This window comes from Propithecus coquereli, unplaced genomic scaffold (assembly GCF_000956105.1).
Source record: "Propithecus coquereli isolate 6110/MARCELLA unplaced genomic scaffold, Pcoq_1.0 Scaffold349, whole genome shotgun sequence".
Taxonomy (NCBI): Eukaryota; Metazoa; Chordata; class Mammalia; order Primates; family Indriidae; genus Propithecus; species Propithecus coquereli.
The window spans coordinates 2025742-2041145 of record NW_012149163.1 but is presented as its reverse complement, the minus strand read 5'-3'; the positions used below and the strand labels follow the sequence as shown (position 1 = coordinate 2041145).

General features: G+C 45.8%; 1 protein-coding gene across 1 annotated transcript in view; it reads left to right on the top strand.

Moving 5' to 3' along the window:
• KCNU1 (potassium channel, subfamily U, member 1) overlaps positions 1-15107 on the top strand; it is a 167116-nt gene extending 152009 nt beyond the window's left edge. Inside the window, 4 exon segments of the mRNA XM_012651091.1 lie at positions 2831-2970; positions 10247-10441; positions 12136-12260; positions 14753-15107. Of these exon segments, the coding sequence (XP_012506545.1) occupies positions 2831-2970; positions 10247-10441; positions 12136-12260; positions 14753-15107 (815 nt within the window).
• Positions 15108-15404: the final 297 nt, after the last annotated feature.

Sequence of the window (15404 nt, the reverse complement as noted above, 5' to 3'; positions counted from 1 at the left end):
TCTCTGCTCTTCCAGTTATCCGGAGACAGAGGGAGACCAGCAACTGGCTCAATCTGACTTGGTGGGGGGCATGGATTCAAAGACAGCTAGAAAGGGTCTTCCTGTACTGTCTTAACTGCCCTGTCACGGGGCTTTACTTCAGACACCTTCCTTTCCCATAGTGACACCAGGGCTAGGGCCAGAGTTAGGGCAGGGGAGGCATGCAGGGTACAGACTTGGAGAGGTGCTCGCTCTTGGGGTCCTTGACTTTTGTGCCTCAGGTGTCTCCCTTGCACCCTCTTAATCCCAGCCCTGAGTGATGCTTTTCTAAAATGGAAAAACCCTTTGAAGCAATAACAGAATATTCTACTATTTCTTCCCAACACCTTATGGAAAATGAGCATTTCTGAAACTTCCCTCAACATGAGGAGTTCTGGGAGTGGAAGGCAGGGGAAGGGAGCCAGAGAAAGGTGCCTGCGTGGGGGGCATTGGTGGGGCACCAGGGGACACACTGGAATTTGCTACCGAGAATTTCTGAAGAGAAAAGGGGAAGTACCAAAGAAGAGGAGAGTGGTGCCTTTAATGCAGATTGAACCAATTCACAGATAATCTCTACAGCTGGTCCTAGGTGTGATTTGACCTGATTCCATAAAACAGCAAAATGCTTAATGGGCATTTTGTGATTAAGAGTATCTAAGCTGGTGCCAAACTAGATGAACAGATCTCTTAGCCACAGAAATGAAGTGGGGACTTAGAGAGGAATCAGTAGGTCTCACCACCATGTGAGCTGGGAGGACTGTGCAGCGGGTGGGAAACCATCACCACCTGGAAGCTGTTGGCTGCACTCTTTATTCATCTATTTCTCCCCCTTTGAACAATCTCTAACTGGCAAGGTGTGTACAGTTGGCCCTCCACATCCGCCGGGGTTGGTTTCAGGACCCCAGATACCAAAATCCTCTGATGCCTGAGTCCCTAACATAAACAGTACAGTAGATCTTCCATATCGGTGGGTTTCAATCCACAGTTGTTGAATCCTTGGATGCAAAACCTGTAAATACGGAATGCTGCCTGGATACACTAAATACATTAATTTGAAGAAGACTCTAAGTCAGGGTGGTTGGGAGGAAATCAGGTAGCTTCTCACTGGCCCGGAGGAGCATCTAATCACTCTCCAAGGGCTTATGGGCTTTGTGCAACTAAAGACTTTCTGGCACCAGGCTGCCCTTGTCAAATGAGCCTAACGAGTCAGCTGCCAGCTCACTCAGTTTCTTGTTCTTTGTCTGGCTGGCAAGGGTTTTGTTGACATAGGAGCTGCAGGCCTGATGCCAGCACTGAGCTACAGAATGGACAGGGTCTGCAGGAAAATGACTGGGAAAGCTGAGGCTGCCAGTTTAGGGTGACACAGCAAGATTGGGACAAGGCCCGCGGAGTGTGTGTGTGTGGGGGGGGGCGGGATTTGAGGGTTGGCAATGCAAGGAGAGGAAAGCAGAAGTACGCAGGACATGTGGGTTGATGTTAGTCACACCTTGTTCATTTTTTATAAAAATCATGCTGTTCTTGGAAGCAAATGATTCATTAATACCACCACTATGTCACTTCCCTGAAACTCACTAAGGAATAATGTAAAGAATTAGGGAATAATCCAGTATTGGTAAGGAATGTATTCTGAGCCATATGTCCAGTTGATTTGTTTTGATCAATAATATTAAGAATTATAATGTTAAGGATTGTGAGGGTTTAAGATGTCATCCTACTTGCCGACCAACAAGTTCACCTGCCACCACCTCATGGATACTGGCAGAAGACACAAGACCCCTGGGTCAGAGACAAAACAAACAGTTATTATTCAGAGCAATAACAAAGGCCAGGTTGAGCAGGTTGCCCAAGCTCTGCTTCCCACATGGTGACATGAAGAGGGCCAGGTGACACACGTACCCACAGTGGATTGCTTTGTAGGACAGGAATCTGACCTTAGGAAACCAGAATCTTTTGTAACAGGCAGTAAGCATGCCTTCACTTTGCTCTGGTGGGAAATGTCATCTCTGTCTTCCAATGCTGTTCTTAAACAGATATTTTGAGGCAAGAATCCAGGAATAAAGGCAGCCAGTGCCTCTGCTCTCAAGCCCAACAAAGACCAGTTCCCTTCACTGCTGGAGGCTGCCTACAGGGGTCTGAGATGCCGCCTGGGGCCAATATAGACATGCAAATGGATAATTTGTACTGGCCTCAAGGCCCTTCCTACCCACAGTGTAGTCCGTGAATCAGAGCATGGCCAGCATCTGGGAGCGTGACTCTCAATCCCTACCCCGACCCAGTGAATCAGAGTCTGCAGTGTGAAACATCCCCAATGATTCACATGCACATTAATTCTTAGAGCCTCTGTTCTAACGCATTCTGGGCTCAGATAACTCTGGGAACCCAATTAAATGCCAAGTCATCTACAACATAGTATTATGATCAAAGACTATAACTGGGGTGGCCATACATTCCTATTTATGCCTATTGTTCCAGTGCAATTATTAAGAGCCCCCTTTTACTCCCCAAAGTGTCCTGGTTTGAAAGATAAATTATGTAAGTGTGACAATCAGGACACTTTTCTGGAGAAACTGAGGCCATGCTACAGGAATGCCCCCTTGATGGAGAAGGTACTCAACAGGGATACATGGCTTTAGGGGAGGAAGACATTTGGAAAGAAAAATCGTGTGCTGAAGTAGGAGTAGATCCCAGAGACTCCAAAGTAGGTGTCAGATCCTTCGGTCAAGGGCTCGCCCCTTGGCCTGCCTTGGACGGCTGTTCTTGTGCTCCTAACCTTGTCTCCTTGCCTTCCCTTTTCACCTCCTTTGTCTCGCAGAGAATCCTTACAACATCCACTTTATAGAGCAGCTTGGTGGAGTGGAAGGGTCCCTTCCAGGAACAGACCTGCACCTCAGCACTTCCTTTTCCACAGGAGCCGTCTTTTCTGGCAGCTTCTTGGATTCCCTCCTGGCCACGGTAAGGACAGCCAAGCCACGGATCTCCCTCGACTAGAACCCCCCGCAGAGGAGCAAATGGGTGGGCTAAGGCCGAGTAGATGATAACACCTCACAATTGTAAGTTCTCTTTGAGTTTCCAAAAAAGCTCATGCACATATATTATTTCATCTTTTCTCATAACTGCCTGATGAGGAACGCAAAATCTCATTTTCAAGATTGGAAACTTGAGGCCTTGGAGCCGGAACACCTGCTGCCAGGAGCAACGAGTGTCAGCTTCTCGGCTTCAAGCGCATCTCAGCGGCCCAGGCCCCTTGGTGTCCGAGCTCAGAAGAGACTGCTTTCTCTTTTCTCCAACTTCTCCCCAACAGCTCATGTGGAAATTGACCATAAAGGGACCCAGGGATTTCAGGGAAAAAGCTCTGGCCTTTGGTGGTGCGAGTTTTGTTTAGAGCTAAGTCGAATATCCCTCCACATTGCTCCTCCCTGGGGGGCATTTTTGACTACGGTTGTTCTTTAGTTTTCAGCACCTCTTTAGCCACTAAGCAGATCTCTTGCTCCTGCTGCAGAATTCCCCTAAGTAGTCATACAAATGCCTATGGAACACCTACTCTGTGCAGGGCACTGTCCCAGGTCCTGAGTATATAGCAGTAATGAGACAGACAGACGTTTCCACCTGCATGGAGCTTGGCCTAGTGGAGGAGGTTGGCATACACACGATAAATAAGTAACATAGCGATGCCAGCTACCAGGGCTGAGGACACGTGTGATAGGAAATGCAGGGTTTGGAGAAATGGTTGCAGGCTGCAATAATGTGGCCAGGGAAGGCAGCACTGAGAAGGTGGCAGGTGAGCCCGGCTCTGGAGGACAGGAGGGCGCAGCACAGGGCATCAGAGCCTTGGGGGAGAAACACTCCAGGCAGAGGCAGTGAGGCAGGAGCACCCCCAGCATGTTCAGAGCATTTGAAATTGACTAAGACCCGCGGAATCCATGTGTAGCCATTTGTGGATGACTGCAAGAACTCCTCCGATGGCAAGACATGTAACCCACCACCTTACAGACGCTACCCACACTGATTTTTAAAGGGAAGGATTGCAAAGTGGCTGGATGCCAATATGCAGGTGCTTAAATGCACAAGCTCTGAACACAGCTTGATGGCCTTGCTGGCTTCTGGAGCTCCAGGTAGAGAGGCATCCCTCCTGAGTTGCAGAGGTGCCTCGCAGGCATGGCTTGCTCATTTAGGGGAGCGTGGCTTGACTCATGCGTCTGTCTGTCTCCCTGGTGGCACCAATGCTGTTTGGTACTGAGGGGATTGTATTCCTGTTGATTGTGCCTCTCTAAGCCATAGCAGGGATCTCACAAACCCCACGAGCTCCCAGAGAGAGAACACTACTTCAGTGATAGTTTACCATTCAACAAGTTGGTAGACTATGAGGTTCCTAAAGGGTTAAGCAGCAGCATCCAACCTTAACTGAGCCAGACAGGGATGCCTCAGAAGTCAAGTCAGCTCGCTTTTCTGTGAAGGTGGCTCTGTCAGAGAAGGTGCTCTATCACTGTCTGTCACCAGTATGTCAATTAACTTGCCTGGAATTAATGCCTGGAGTGTCAGGCAGAAGGTGACTTCTGATGAACTTGACCTGTCTCCAGAATACATTTCAGATGGGTTTGAGGCCCCAGTTCTCTTTGGAGATTCTCAGACGGAAGGAGGCTTCATGCCTTAAATTAAACTTGAGACTTAATTAAACCGGCCCGCACAGGCAGGAACAAAGCCACAGATTCTATTTACAGCTAGTCGGAAGGGCAGAACGGACAGAGCAGGGCTGGAAGAGTGGAAAGAAAAACAATGAACACACAACACAGGCAGGCATAGGGAACAAGGCTTGGTAACGAGTCCTGGACCAGGTGTTAGTACCTGGGCCCAGCAACGCCTCCCGTCACGCACCAAGTGAGCATGGCTTGGCCCCGTGCAGTCTGAGCAGTGCCAATCTTCCCAGGCTGCCTTCAGATGTCGCATCAAACAAAATGAGCCACATAAAATCTCAGGAGTCTTTTCTGAGTCCCCATGGTGAAGTCTGTGGGAGAGAAAAAGCCACGTAGTGTGGCCTGACTCGGGGGTAGTCATGTGAGTGCACAACCCACATTGGACCATTGGCTTGTCCTTAAGAATTCCTGGAAATCGCTTTACTGGGGACTGGCACTTGGCCACCTGAACATGGGGTGGTGATGGCGACAGAGCACATGGGTAGGAGGCATCTTTCACATTAAGGGTGACGGTTTGAACCTCTAGGTCTTACCTAGTAGCCTTTGCCCCAGCGCTTGGGTCTTTAATGATGTACAGCTCAGCAGCATGATCGCATTTTAGTTCTACTTAAAGGATGAGCCAGACTAGACCATGGAAGATCATCAGCGAATGCTTCACACCCTTGTTTCCCTGCCCTCTGGGCCTGGTACTACTGGTTCCACTTGCCCGTCTAAGGATGGCTGTGATGTCCTATCATCACGTCCACTCATAAAGAAAGAACTCAAGAGAGAAGCCCAAGCCTCCAGCACCTTGTGTCCTCTCTTCTGGGTGCCATTTGATCTAGGCTGGACTCCTGATCTTGCCACCTGGTCACACAGAAGTAGCCTCAGCAGGAAGAGAACATTGATCATCTTCCACTGGGAGTCATTAGGGCAGCTCCAGAATATGTTCTCAGACACTCTGTTTATCCTCCGTGCATACTAGAGCACCTCCTTGCTTAGGGTCGGCAGGAAGGCTTTGATCTCCCCATAAAGTTAGGATGGCAGCAATGGGCCCCATGGCCGTCATCCCCCAGCAGACGCCCATGGCAGACATCACTGATTACCACAGTTCTCCTCCCCAGGTCAGATCCAGCACAGGCCTCTAGGCAACTTATTTTGATAAGCTTTGTTGTTGAGATAATATCAATAATAATAGCAATATCTGTCATGGGGAGAGTAGCAACATCTCTCAAGCACTTACCTTGTGCCAAGGACTTCACTAAGTGCATTACCCACATTGCCTTGTTTAATTCTCCTGTCAAACGCTGAGGCTTAGCAGGGTAAATAATCTGCCTAACGTCACATCATTTGCAACTAAAGAGTTGGTTTTCAGGCCCAAATTTATGTGAATCCAGAGTCAAACCTCACTACCACCATCAACTGCCCCTCCAGAAATCAGTTTCTGTGATTATTAGTATCTTTCCAATACAGCGTTTTTTCAAGTTTGGCTTAGAGGAATCCATCTCTGAGAGTGCTCAGGGGGGTGGCTGGGGAAACAGGCAGGGGGGCAGCAACAAGCATGTGCCCACCCCACCTGGCCAACCCACCCTCCCCCCATCAGAACATCCATACCATATTGGAGGCCCACATGACATTTGATTGTTAACAAGATTTTGAAAACCACTTCCTTGAGGTGAGAATATATGACCAACAGAGAGATAGAACATAAACAGAAGCCCGTTCTCCTGTATTCCAAGGCAGGTGTCCAATTTCCCTCTCCAAAGACCATCTTCCAGGTCTTCCAGGTCCTGGAAGGTTGAAAGAGCCAACCTTCATGCACCAAGAGATCTGTGTCCTGTTGCTACCCAGAGATTATAATTAGACACAGAATTTCTCTTTTCCTGAAGCCCACTGTCTACAGAAGGGCAAGGCCAACGACAGGTGCATTCAGAACAGACTCCTTCAGGAAAAGAGGGGCTCACACTTCAACAGTTTCCAAAACACATGAGAACACCAGTCTCGACTCCAACCCTTGCGAGCTGTATTTCCAACCTATTAATAATATTATGGGCCTCGTCCTTCCCTCCTTTACTCAGAAAGCTGAACAGAAATCTCCTCCCACTTCCTTCCCCATCGCCCATGGTAAACACCAAGGAGCACGAATGTGCAAGTTCCCAGGAGGCAACGAAGTCCACAATAACGTGCTGTGAACTCGTCATCACTAAGAAATACTGAGGTTTTGTTTTAAATTTTTCATGCAATTTTAAAAATTTTATTCCTTGATAGATGTATATTTTTTTCAATGTAAAATAATGGGTTTCCCTCCAAATCTCCTGATGCAGTTGACATTAGACTGGCTTCTAGTACCCTTGGTATGCTGCCATAAACTCCTGCTCCAGCTGAAGAAATATGCCTATAAGGTATAATTCAGATTCATTTTTAATCCTCTAGCAGCTCAGTGCTATAAAAATTAAAATATGTTGAGGCAGTCAGGCCCATATGGACCACTCCTGTATGCATTTACAGCTAAAGACTTTCAGAGCTAGACATGAGCTTGGGGAGCATTTTCCTGTACTTGTAAGGAAATTGAGGCCCATAGAAGTGACGTGACATTCTCAAGGTCACTCAGCTTGTTAGCTGCAGTTTTTCTGACTTACTCAAAATTAGAAGTATTTCCCAGACAGCATTTCATCTTAGGGCCTTTTGGGGTTCTCAGAAGAGAAAGCAGCAAGAGGCTAGGGTCTAAACCATTAGGTAATATTCTAGGTTATGAGAGAGACCTCAAGATTCATTGAAGCTAAAAGATAAACCATGCTGGGCTGCAACATTCCCTAACATTGAAAGTCCAAGTTCTGGTAAATATTCTGATATTAGAAACACTGTCTAAGTTTAGAAGTCTGCAAATATTTCAAGCACATTTAGAATTACAGATTTTCTTGAGAAAGAAAAAAGAGGAGGGCAGAAGGAGGGAGAAAGGAGGGAAAGAAAGGAGAGAGGGAAGAAAGGGGAGGAAGAAAGGAAAGAAAAAAGAGGTTGAGAAAGGTCAGTACCAGAGAACCCAAACTGTAAGACTAGGAGATGAGTTCACAGAATAAAGCTGACATATAAATCCCATTATGTTCCTCAATATAGAACTGCAATCCTTTTGATGTCAAAACTGAAGAAATGATATATTTAAAAGCTAAGCCGCTCTTAGTTAAATATGTAAAGCATGTTTCCCTAGAGCCAGCAACACCAGGATAACCCTGGAATTTACACCTTTTCTTTAATCAGTGGGGAATTATTCTAACAGTATTGTGTTTGATCACTCTACACTATGACCACATGTCCTTAAACGGATTGTGGCTCAAACTGGATCTGCACCCTCCTCTCCCTCCTGGATGTCAGGGACCTGATTCCATAATCACCGCCTGGGTGGTGGTGGGATGTGACAGGGAACTGTGAGGAGGGAGCCATCACACAGAGACTTTTTTAGTCTGGAGACAAAGGTGAAGTCATCTCTCAATCTGAAAACTATTGTAGAAGTTATTTTATTATATTTTCTCTTAATCCATATAGATTATATTGTTTTTTCTTAGGTCAACTTGTCCCAATCGCCTCTGTTTTACTAGCAATATTTGTTTATTTGCTAAAACCCCCTGCCTATTGTAGTCAATATTCTTACAGCTTCCCAACACCTGCCTTGTTCAATGCACGATAGGGGCCATGACTGCTAAGGAGACAAAGTCTACGTTCTGAAGGCTCACAGCATTTTAAGGAAGTGTTGTTCAGTCTGATCCAAGGACCACCAGGGTCAGAACCACTTGGGGTGCTCTTTAAATTCTGATGCCCACTCCTGCCCATGAATTATGATCCAGGAGATCTGGTATCCCAGAAATCTGTGCTTGTTAATATCACTCCATATGATCCAGACACATCACAACCAATGATAAAGAAAGTAGAATGTAGTAATGTTTGCAGCCTACCTCATTCAACACTGCAAACAATGCTCGAAGGTGGGTATTATCACGTCCACTTTAAAGATTAGAACACTATTGCTAAAAAAAAATAAATACATGAATTTCCCACAGGAACTCAACTAAAATGTGGCAGTCCAAGACACGCCCTCAGGTGTGTTTCCACACAGCTAACTATAAAGTACAAAAGAACGAAACAGATTAAAAGCCAGTGGCGATGGGATCCCAAAGAAAGAAGAACTTCATCCCAATGCAGAGGCCCAGGAAACAGTCACCCAGTGGATGGGAGATGAACGAAATGTTCAAAAGCAAAGGCATCAGTAGACCTTAAGCAACTACAGAGATTAGTGCACACTGGAGGGAACAGTTGATGGGGGAGATGGCCTGGAAGGGGAGGTTGTATTGGATCACGAAGGATTTGAAGGCCACAGTGAGGAGTCCGGGCCTGGTTTTACAGCAGGATATACAGGGTCTCAGGGTTTACACAGCGTGATCTGATTTGTGTTCCTGGTGGATCACAAACAAAGGGAGCATTGCAAACAATGGATTGCAGATGAAAAGAAAATCAAGTCAGGAAAACTATTAATAACAAAGAGGTCCCTATAATAATCTAGGCTTTGGAACACAAATCCCTGAATTTGGGAGTAGAGAAAATGAATGATAAAATTTCTAGAACAATAACAATTGAATTCGTCCCATTATTTATTATAAAAACAAAGTCGTTGCTTTTTCTGTAGGTAATATACAAAAATAGAAATTCTCATTTCTAGTGTAGCAAAGTCTAATTTAGATAAGACAAAAGGTGGGAAATTAAAAGTATTTTGCACTCAATAGATTTGAAGAAAAACCCAATGAGTAATATATTATGATGACATTTACATGAATATTGATGCCTAGTCTACATTGAATGTATTTGGAAGCCCAGAGAAAGGGAGTTTATGAAAATGACTAGGACTATTCAGACTCAGGCTTGTTTCAAAATAAGAAGTTGGTCCACATGTCCTCCTCTGGGTGTATTTTGATGCCAAAGATTCCAAAACCCCACACATTGATTTATTCAGCTTCTACAATTTCTAAAGTCCACAGTGAGAGTTTTGGGAAATCCACATATTAATAAGGGCTAAGTCAGTAACTGTCCTCATTGGATCACAATCAAAAGGATTTTAAGTAGATTTACATCCAGAAGACTCAAGCATAGATAACAATGATATCAGTAGTTCCCCCGGAGGAAAATCTATAGGAAATCAGATTAAATGTATATATTTTTAAAGAATATATATTGAAGATTATTAGGGTATCTGTGGCCTGACTTACTCCTCTGGTCATTTTTTAAAGAGTGGAATCACTGGTGTCAGTGTTATTATCCACTTTCTTCTTCAGTGTATCCTCCAAGGAAGCAGGAATGGGGCCAGTATTGCTTTCTCTGCACTTTGCCTAACCTAGCACCCTACCCAAACTGCCATCTTCTGGTTGAATTTGGGGACAATAATAAGAGAAACTGCTCTGCACCTTCAGGTCCATTTTAAGCAGTGATGCCCACTCCATCTCCAAGTCGACACACCTCCACCGTTCACGTGCTGGCTCTCCTGACTTTGCACCTGGCCTGTCCTTGCTTTCCAGGCTTTCTACAATTATCATGTCCTGGAATTACTTCAGATGCTGGTGACAGGAGGGATAAGCTCCCAGCTGGAACACCATCTGGATAAGGAGAGGTTCCATGGGGTGGCCGAGAGCTGCACGACATTCTTGTCTGGGAGAACTCGGTGTAAGCTGGGGCTTCTGTCCTTACACCAAACCATTTTATCAGATGTTCAAGTGAGTCTCCTCTTGTCTTCATAGAGCTTCCTCCTTCTTTCCCTCTCTGAGTTTCTGAAAATGGTCCAGGCTATTTGGGTTCATAGATGACCCATGTAGCCCAGAAATAATAATAATGATCAAAAGTAACACAACTTCATACTCACAGAGCATTTTACAAATCACAGTGCATCTACGCGTTATATTTAGCTTTTACAACACTCCTGGGCAGTGTATAAAGCAGTTGTTATTCTCCCCATCTTCCAGATAAATAACTCAAATTTACAGGAAGCATCAGAGGGGCCCAATAACTTTGCACCTTGACAAGGGTATTAAAAATAATTATAGTAGCTAATGTTTACTGAGTATTTTCTCTGTGCCTGTCTACTTTAGTTTTTTCACTTAATCTGTCCAAGGATTTATGTGGCAGGCATTATTATTAACTCCATCTAACAGATCAAGAAGCTGAGGCCCACAGAAGCAAGGACGTACCTGAGGCCACATTGTCAACCAATGTCAGAGCCAAGGTCCATCCAAGGCAGTCTGACCTTGGGTCTGCCCACCTGACCCTGAAATGCTAAAGAAATCTGATCAAGTCCCCTGAAATCAGGAAGGATGAGTCTGAGTTTGGGTCTAAGAATCTGACTGTCCCAGCCAGTAGAAAATGCTTGAGCTTTATTAGCCAGAGAGCTAGTAAATAGCAGATTATGGCAAAGGAGAAGGTAATGATTCTGGCAAATTCCAATGGGCATGTGGGAATCAGAGCAGAGTCTAGCCTGGGAATGAGTAATGCACTGGTCAGTGCAGTGCCTTCTGCTTTCGTTCTGATTGACATTATGTGCAGCAGTCCAGTGTTAGGGTCAGGGGCAGGCTTTCACAAGGCAACAGCTTTTGTTGGTTCAGAAGATGTCGGCAGCACCCTCTTCGCAGGGAGCACACTCTTCCAGGCCTTTGCGCCCAGTGCATGTTGACATGTGTGACCAAAAAGGGCAAGTCGTATGTTCTATGTATTTGAATTCCAGATGCAAACTGCATTCCAAAGGTATGGTCTGGTCCTTTGCCCGTCTGTGGCCCTGGGTTTCTCACCCTCAGTTGGCTTGGGAGGACTGCCCCTGGCAACCTCGTGTGGGTATCAGAGAGGACAGTAGACCAGTTTCCCGCTCTTCTCTTCTTCTCTCCATTTACGTCTTGTCTTCACTTTGTTCTTTATCCTGAGGAATCACAGACCTGAACAGACTATTTGCTTTTGGCTTTGCTGAACCCATGTGCAACTGTGAGACATTCAGAGTGACCCTGCTGGCCACAGCCTCAGAGCAAGGTGGAGATGGGTGCATGGGACTGTGATCTATGTTAGACGAGAGGAAGAATGATGCTCGGGAAGTCACTTAACATCCCAGCTCCTCATATACCTTGAAAACTGAATTTTCCAACCTGTTTCTCAGTGTTTATTTACAATGGTCACCAACAAACAATAGGTATTAGAACAAGCACAACAACATGCCACATCACACCCACCAGAGGCTCTTGAAAGATAAAAACCATCACTGGGACTCGAGTCTCAACCTGACACTGCCACCATAAAGATATTAGGGAATGGCTTTCGGAGCTTCCAAACTTCTACTGCTGCCAGAAAAGGCAGATGACACCCCAGTAAGTGCTTGTCATTGCTTGATCAAAGTGCCCAGCGGACATATGTTTTTCCCTTTTCTCCCCAGCCAAGAAGCACCTTTGGACAACTGTTCTGTGGTTCATTAGATCTTTATGGAATCCTGTGTGTTGGCTTATACCGCATGATAGATGAAGGAGACTTCAACCCGGAGCAAAAAAGGGGAGTATGCTAGTTCAGAAAGTGCTAACCACCCATCCAAGCATAAGAACCAAAACTACTATATTCAAAATGAGAGAGAAGTCCGGAGCTCAGGGGAAATACATAGTGATGTAGGAATAAGGAAAAACGAGTATAAACAAGAGGAGCCCTAATGATTAGGGTCCGATTAATATCAGCCATGTAAGAAGAATGGAGTCTCTGCCCCCAGTGAAAATTGAAACATAGGCCTAGATTTTACATCAGGGTTCTTCTGCAACTTGTTTGTGTGTGTACAACTTTCTAAAGCTGAAAGCCACTGCCCAGTGGAAAGATTTGCTTGTTTTCTGCTGGAATCATTGGGTAGATATTGACCTAGTGCTTCTGTTCCAGCCACTGTGCTTGGTCCATATGAATCATAGGGGTGATAAGTTCAGATTTCAGTGTAAAGAAAGATCCTTCTGACAGCTGTGGTGAAGATCAGATTGGGGATATGTGTTTGAAGGGCAGGAGGGGAAGAGAGAGTGCAGTTCAGAGACAAGACAATCACGTAGGTCCAGACTGAGATCCGCACAGTGAGAATGGACAGGATTCAGTAGAGGAGAAATTAAAAGTAATAAAGTGGAAATAGATTGATGGAGCATGTTCCGGGAGAAAGGAGAAGGGAGCCAGATCACTCAGAGGAGAGTGGCCTCGAAGAGAAACAACAATACCACCGATTTCTCTGCCCACGGGAGAAAAGGAGGAAAGGAACGTATGCCAGGGCAGATCTAGCCCTACGGGGTGGCTGTGCTTACGGGAATTTTATTTAGCAGTGGGATTTCTCAAGGCATAGCCATTGCTGAGAGAAAGAAGGAAGAAGTAGCACAGGGAGTTGGGAAAGAGCTAAAAGTTTAGATGAGCTGCTGATGGGAGTGGAAGACGAGTCCTGTTGTGGATTTGCAAAGCAATACTTGACCATAAAGTAAAAGGACAAAGGGTTGGAAATCCTGATGGCGTTTGAGAGCAGACGTGCTCAGAGTATGGGAGTGAGGGCGAAAGAATGCTGGGAAGTTGTGGTCAGAGAGTGATTTACTAAAGCTTAAGGTTTCAGAGAGGGGACGGTGTCAGGAAATCAAAGCACCCAGGATGTAGCCAGGAAAGTGGTTTGTTGATAGCGATCATCGGGTAGTGGAAGCCACAGGCATGTGTGTGGATGTTGGAGTTGTAAACCACACAGACACTGCAGGTACCTGAGATGAAGGTTTGAAAAGAAAGTGTATCCCAAATGCCAAAGGCAGAAATAAATATGGAGGTCTATGAATGACACTGAAGAGTCAGGAGGGAGGGCGATGTGGGCTCCCAGCACTCACCATCCAGACTGTGGTGGAGGGGTGATGTTCGGGAAACCGTGTTGGGAAGCATGCACGATGCTGGTGTGTTCTCTCTCGCTCTCTCTCTCTCTGCTTCCACCCCCCAAACTCCACCCTCTCCCCTAAACACCTCTGGAAAACCTGTGCAACATGGTAATTGGGAGAATATGCAGCTTATACTTGAGAAAGAACCTCAGGAAAGAGCATGATATTTTGGTTTTAAATGGAATATGTCATCTTTTTTAGTAGATCTTCATTATAATAGAGTTGGGGTTCCAGAGGACTCAGTGGGAAAGAGAGAAGTAGGCAGATTATTGCGTGGAGGAAGGTCAATGGTGCCCTGAGATCCACGTTAGGGAAGAGGAGGTGATCACTTGGAGCAGCAGTGAGGTTTGCGGGATGCAAGCCCCGCCCCCATGTTCCCACAGGAACACTGGTGTACTCCCTAATTTAGTCCACGTTTATTAAGGATCTGCTAAGTACCCAGTAGTGTGCTCAGCTTCCCTACATCGTCTCTCCATTGCAGGTCCAGGCTCGGGGTGCTCTTTAAGAGCACTGACGTCCATTATCTGTTTACTAGTCAGAGCTTTAAATAGAACTTTTGTTCATTTGTTTTAGAAATGCTTCCCTTCATTGGCCAGGCTACATTCCATGTAAAAGTTGGTGGCAAAAGTATTAGGTTAGGGTAGGCCTAAACCAGAACGGAAACATCTGAAATGTATGTCATGTTCTGGTTTGACAAAGCGTGGCTCAGTGCTTGGCTTTGTACCAGCTGAATGCATGGATCCAGTGTCTAGTAGGTAAACCTGGAGTCCGAAAGGTCATTCGCTGTCAACCAGTCCAAGCCACAGTCGGAGCCCTCTCCAGTTAAAACGATGAGAACAGCAAGGCCCAGAGGCGGGAAATGTCATGCCTAAGGTCAGAGGTGGTTGGGTTCAGAGAGGAACCCAAGGGGGAGAAAGGGGGAGAAAGCCAACCCCCTAATTCCTCCTCTGGGACCTCTCTTATTGCACCATGCCAGAGACATTTTCCATTAATCGGAAACCAATGAAGCAAGGCAAAACAAAACATTTCCTCTTTGGCCCAGCAAAACGACTTCTGTTTCTGGGGCCATTACCTAAAGCTACACTGTCCTAGCTGCAGAGGCTCAGCATTCATCTTTGGCTTGTCCCACAGGTTTGTGATTACCCGGCCGGCCAACGACTTCAAGCTGCTGCCCTCGGATTTCGTGTTTTGTGCCATCCCTTTCAATACTGTCTGTTACAAGAAGAGTGATGTTGATTTATCTCAGAATCCATATGAAACTGTAAATATAGTGTCACTGACACCAGAGACCAGTTCAGTTGCAGATGGCCCTTCCAGAAGTGGCCAGTCTACATCACCACCAGTGTATTCACCAGTCCAGTCTTTGGAGCCAAGGACTAACTTCCTTTCCATAGCTAAGCAAATGAATGTTATGAACAAGGCTGAATCATCCCAGATGCCTCTAGGCAACAACGTGAAAGACAGTGGAAAGGAAAACAAGAAATAGAAAGGAAAGCACAGAGGAGGCCACCGCCGCACATTCAAAGCCAAACTGAACCTGCCCATATTCTCCACCAGCTCCTACCTCTGCTGCTTACAGTGGCATCTGCAGAGATGGGAACTTTGAACAAGAAAAACAAAAACGGAAGCAGGCCATTTTTGTGCAGATTGCTCAGTGGTTGGTCATCAAGGCCACACTGTTTTGGAAGAGGCAAAAGTCTAATCTAATCCCACTGGATCTGGTGTGATAAATAAAGAAATACATGATAGATGCCTCTGTAAGAAAAGTTCCTTTTTCTGTTCC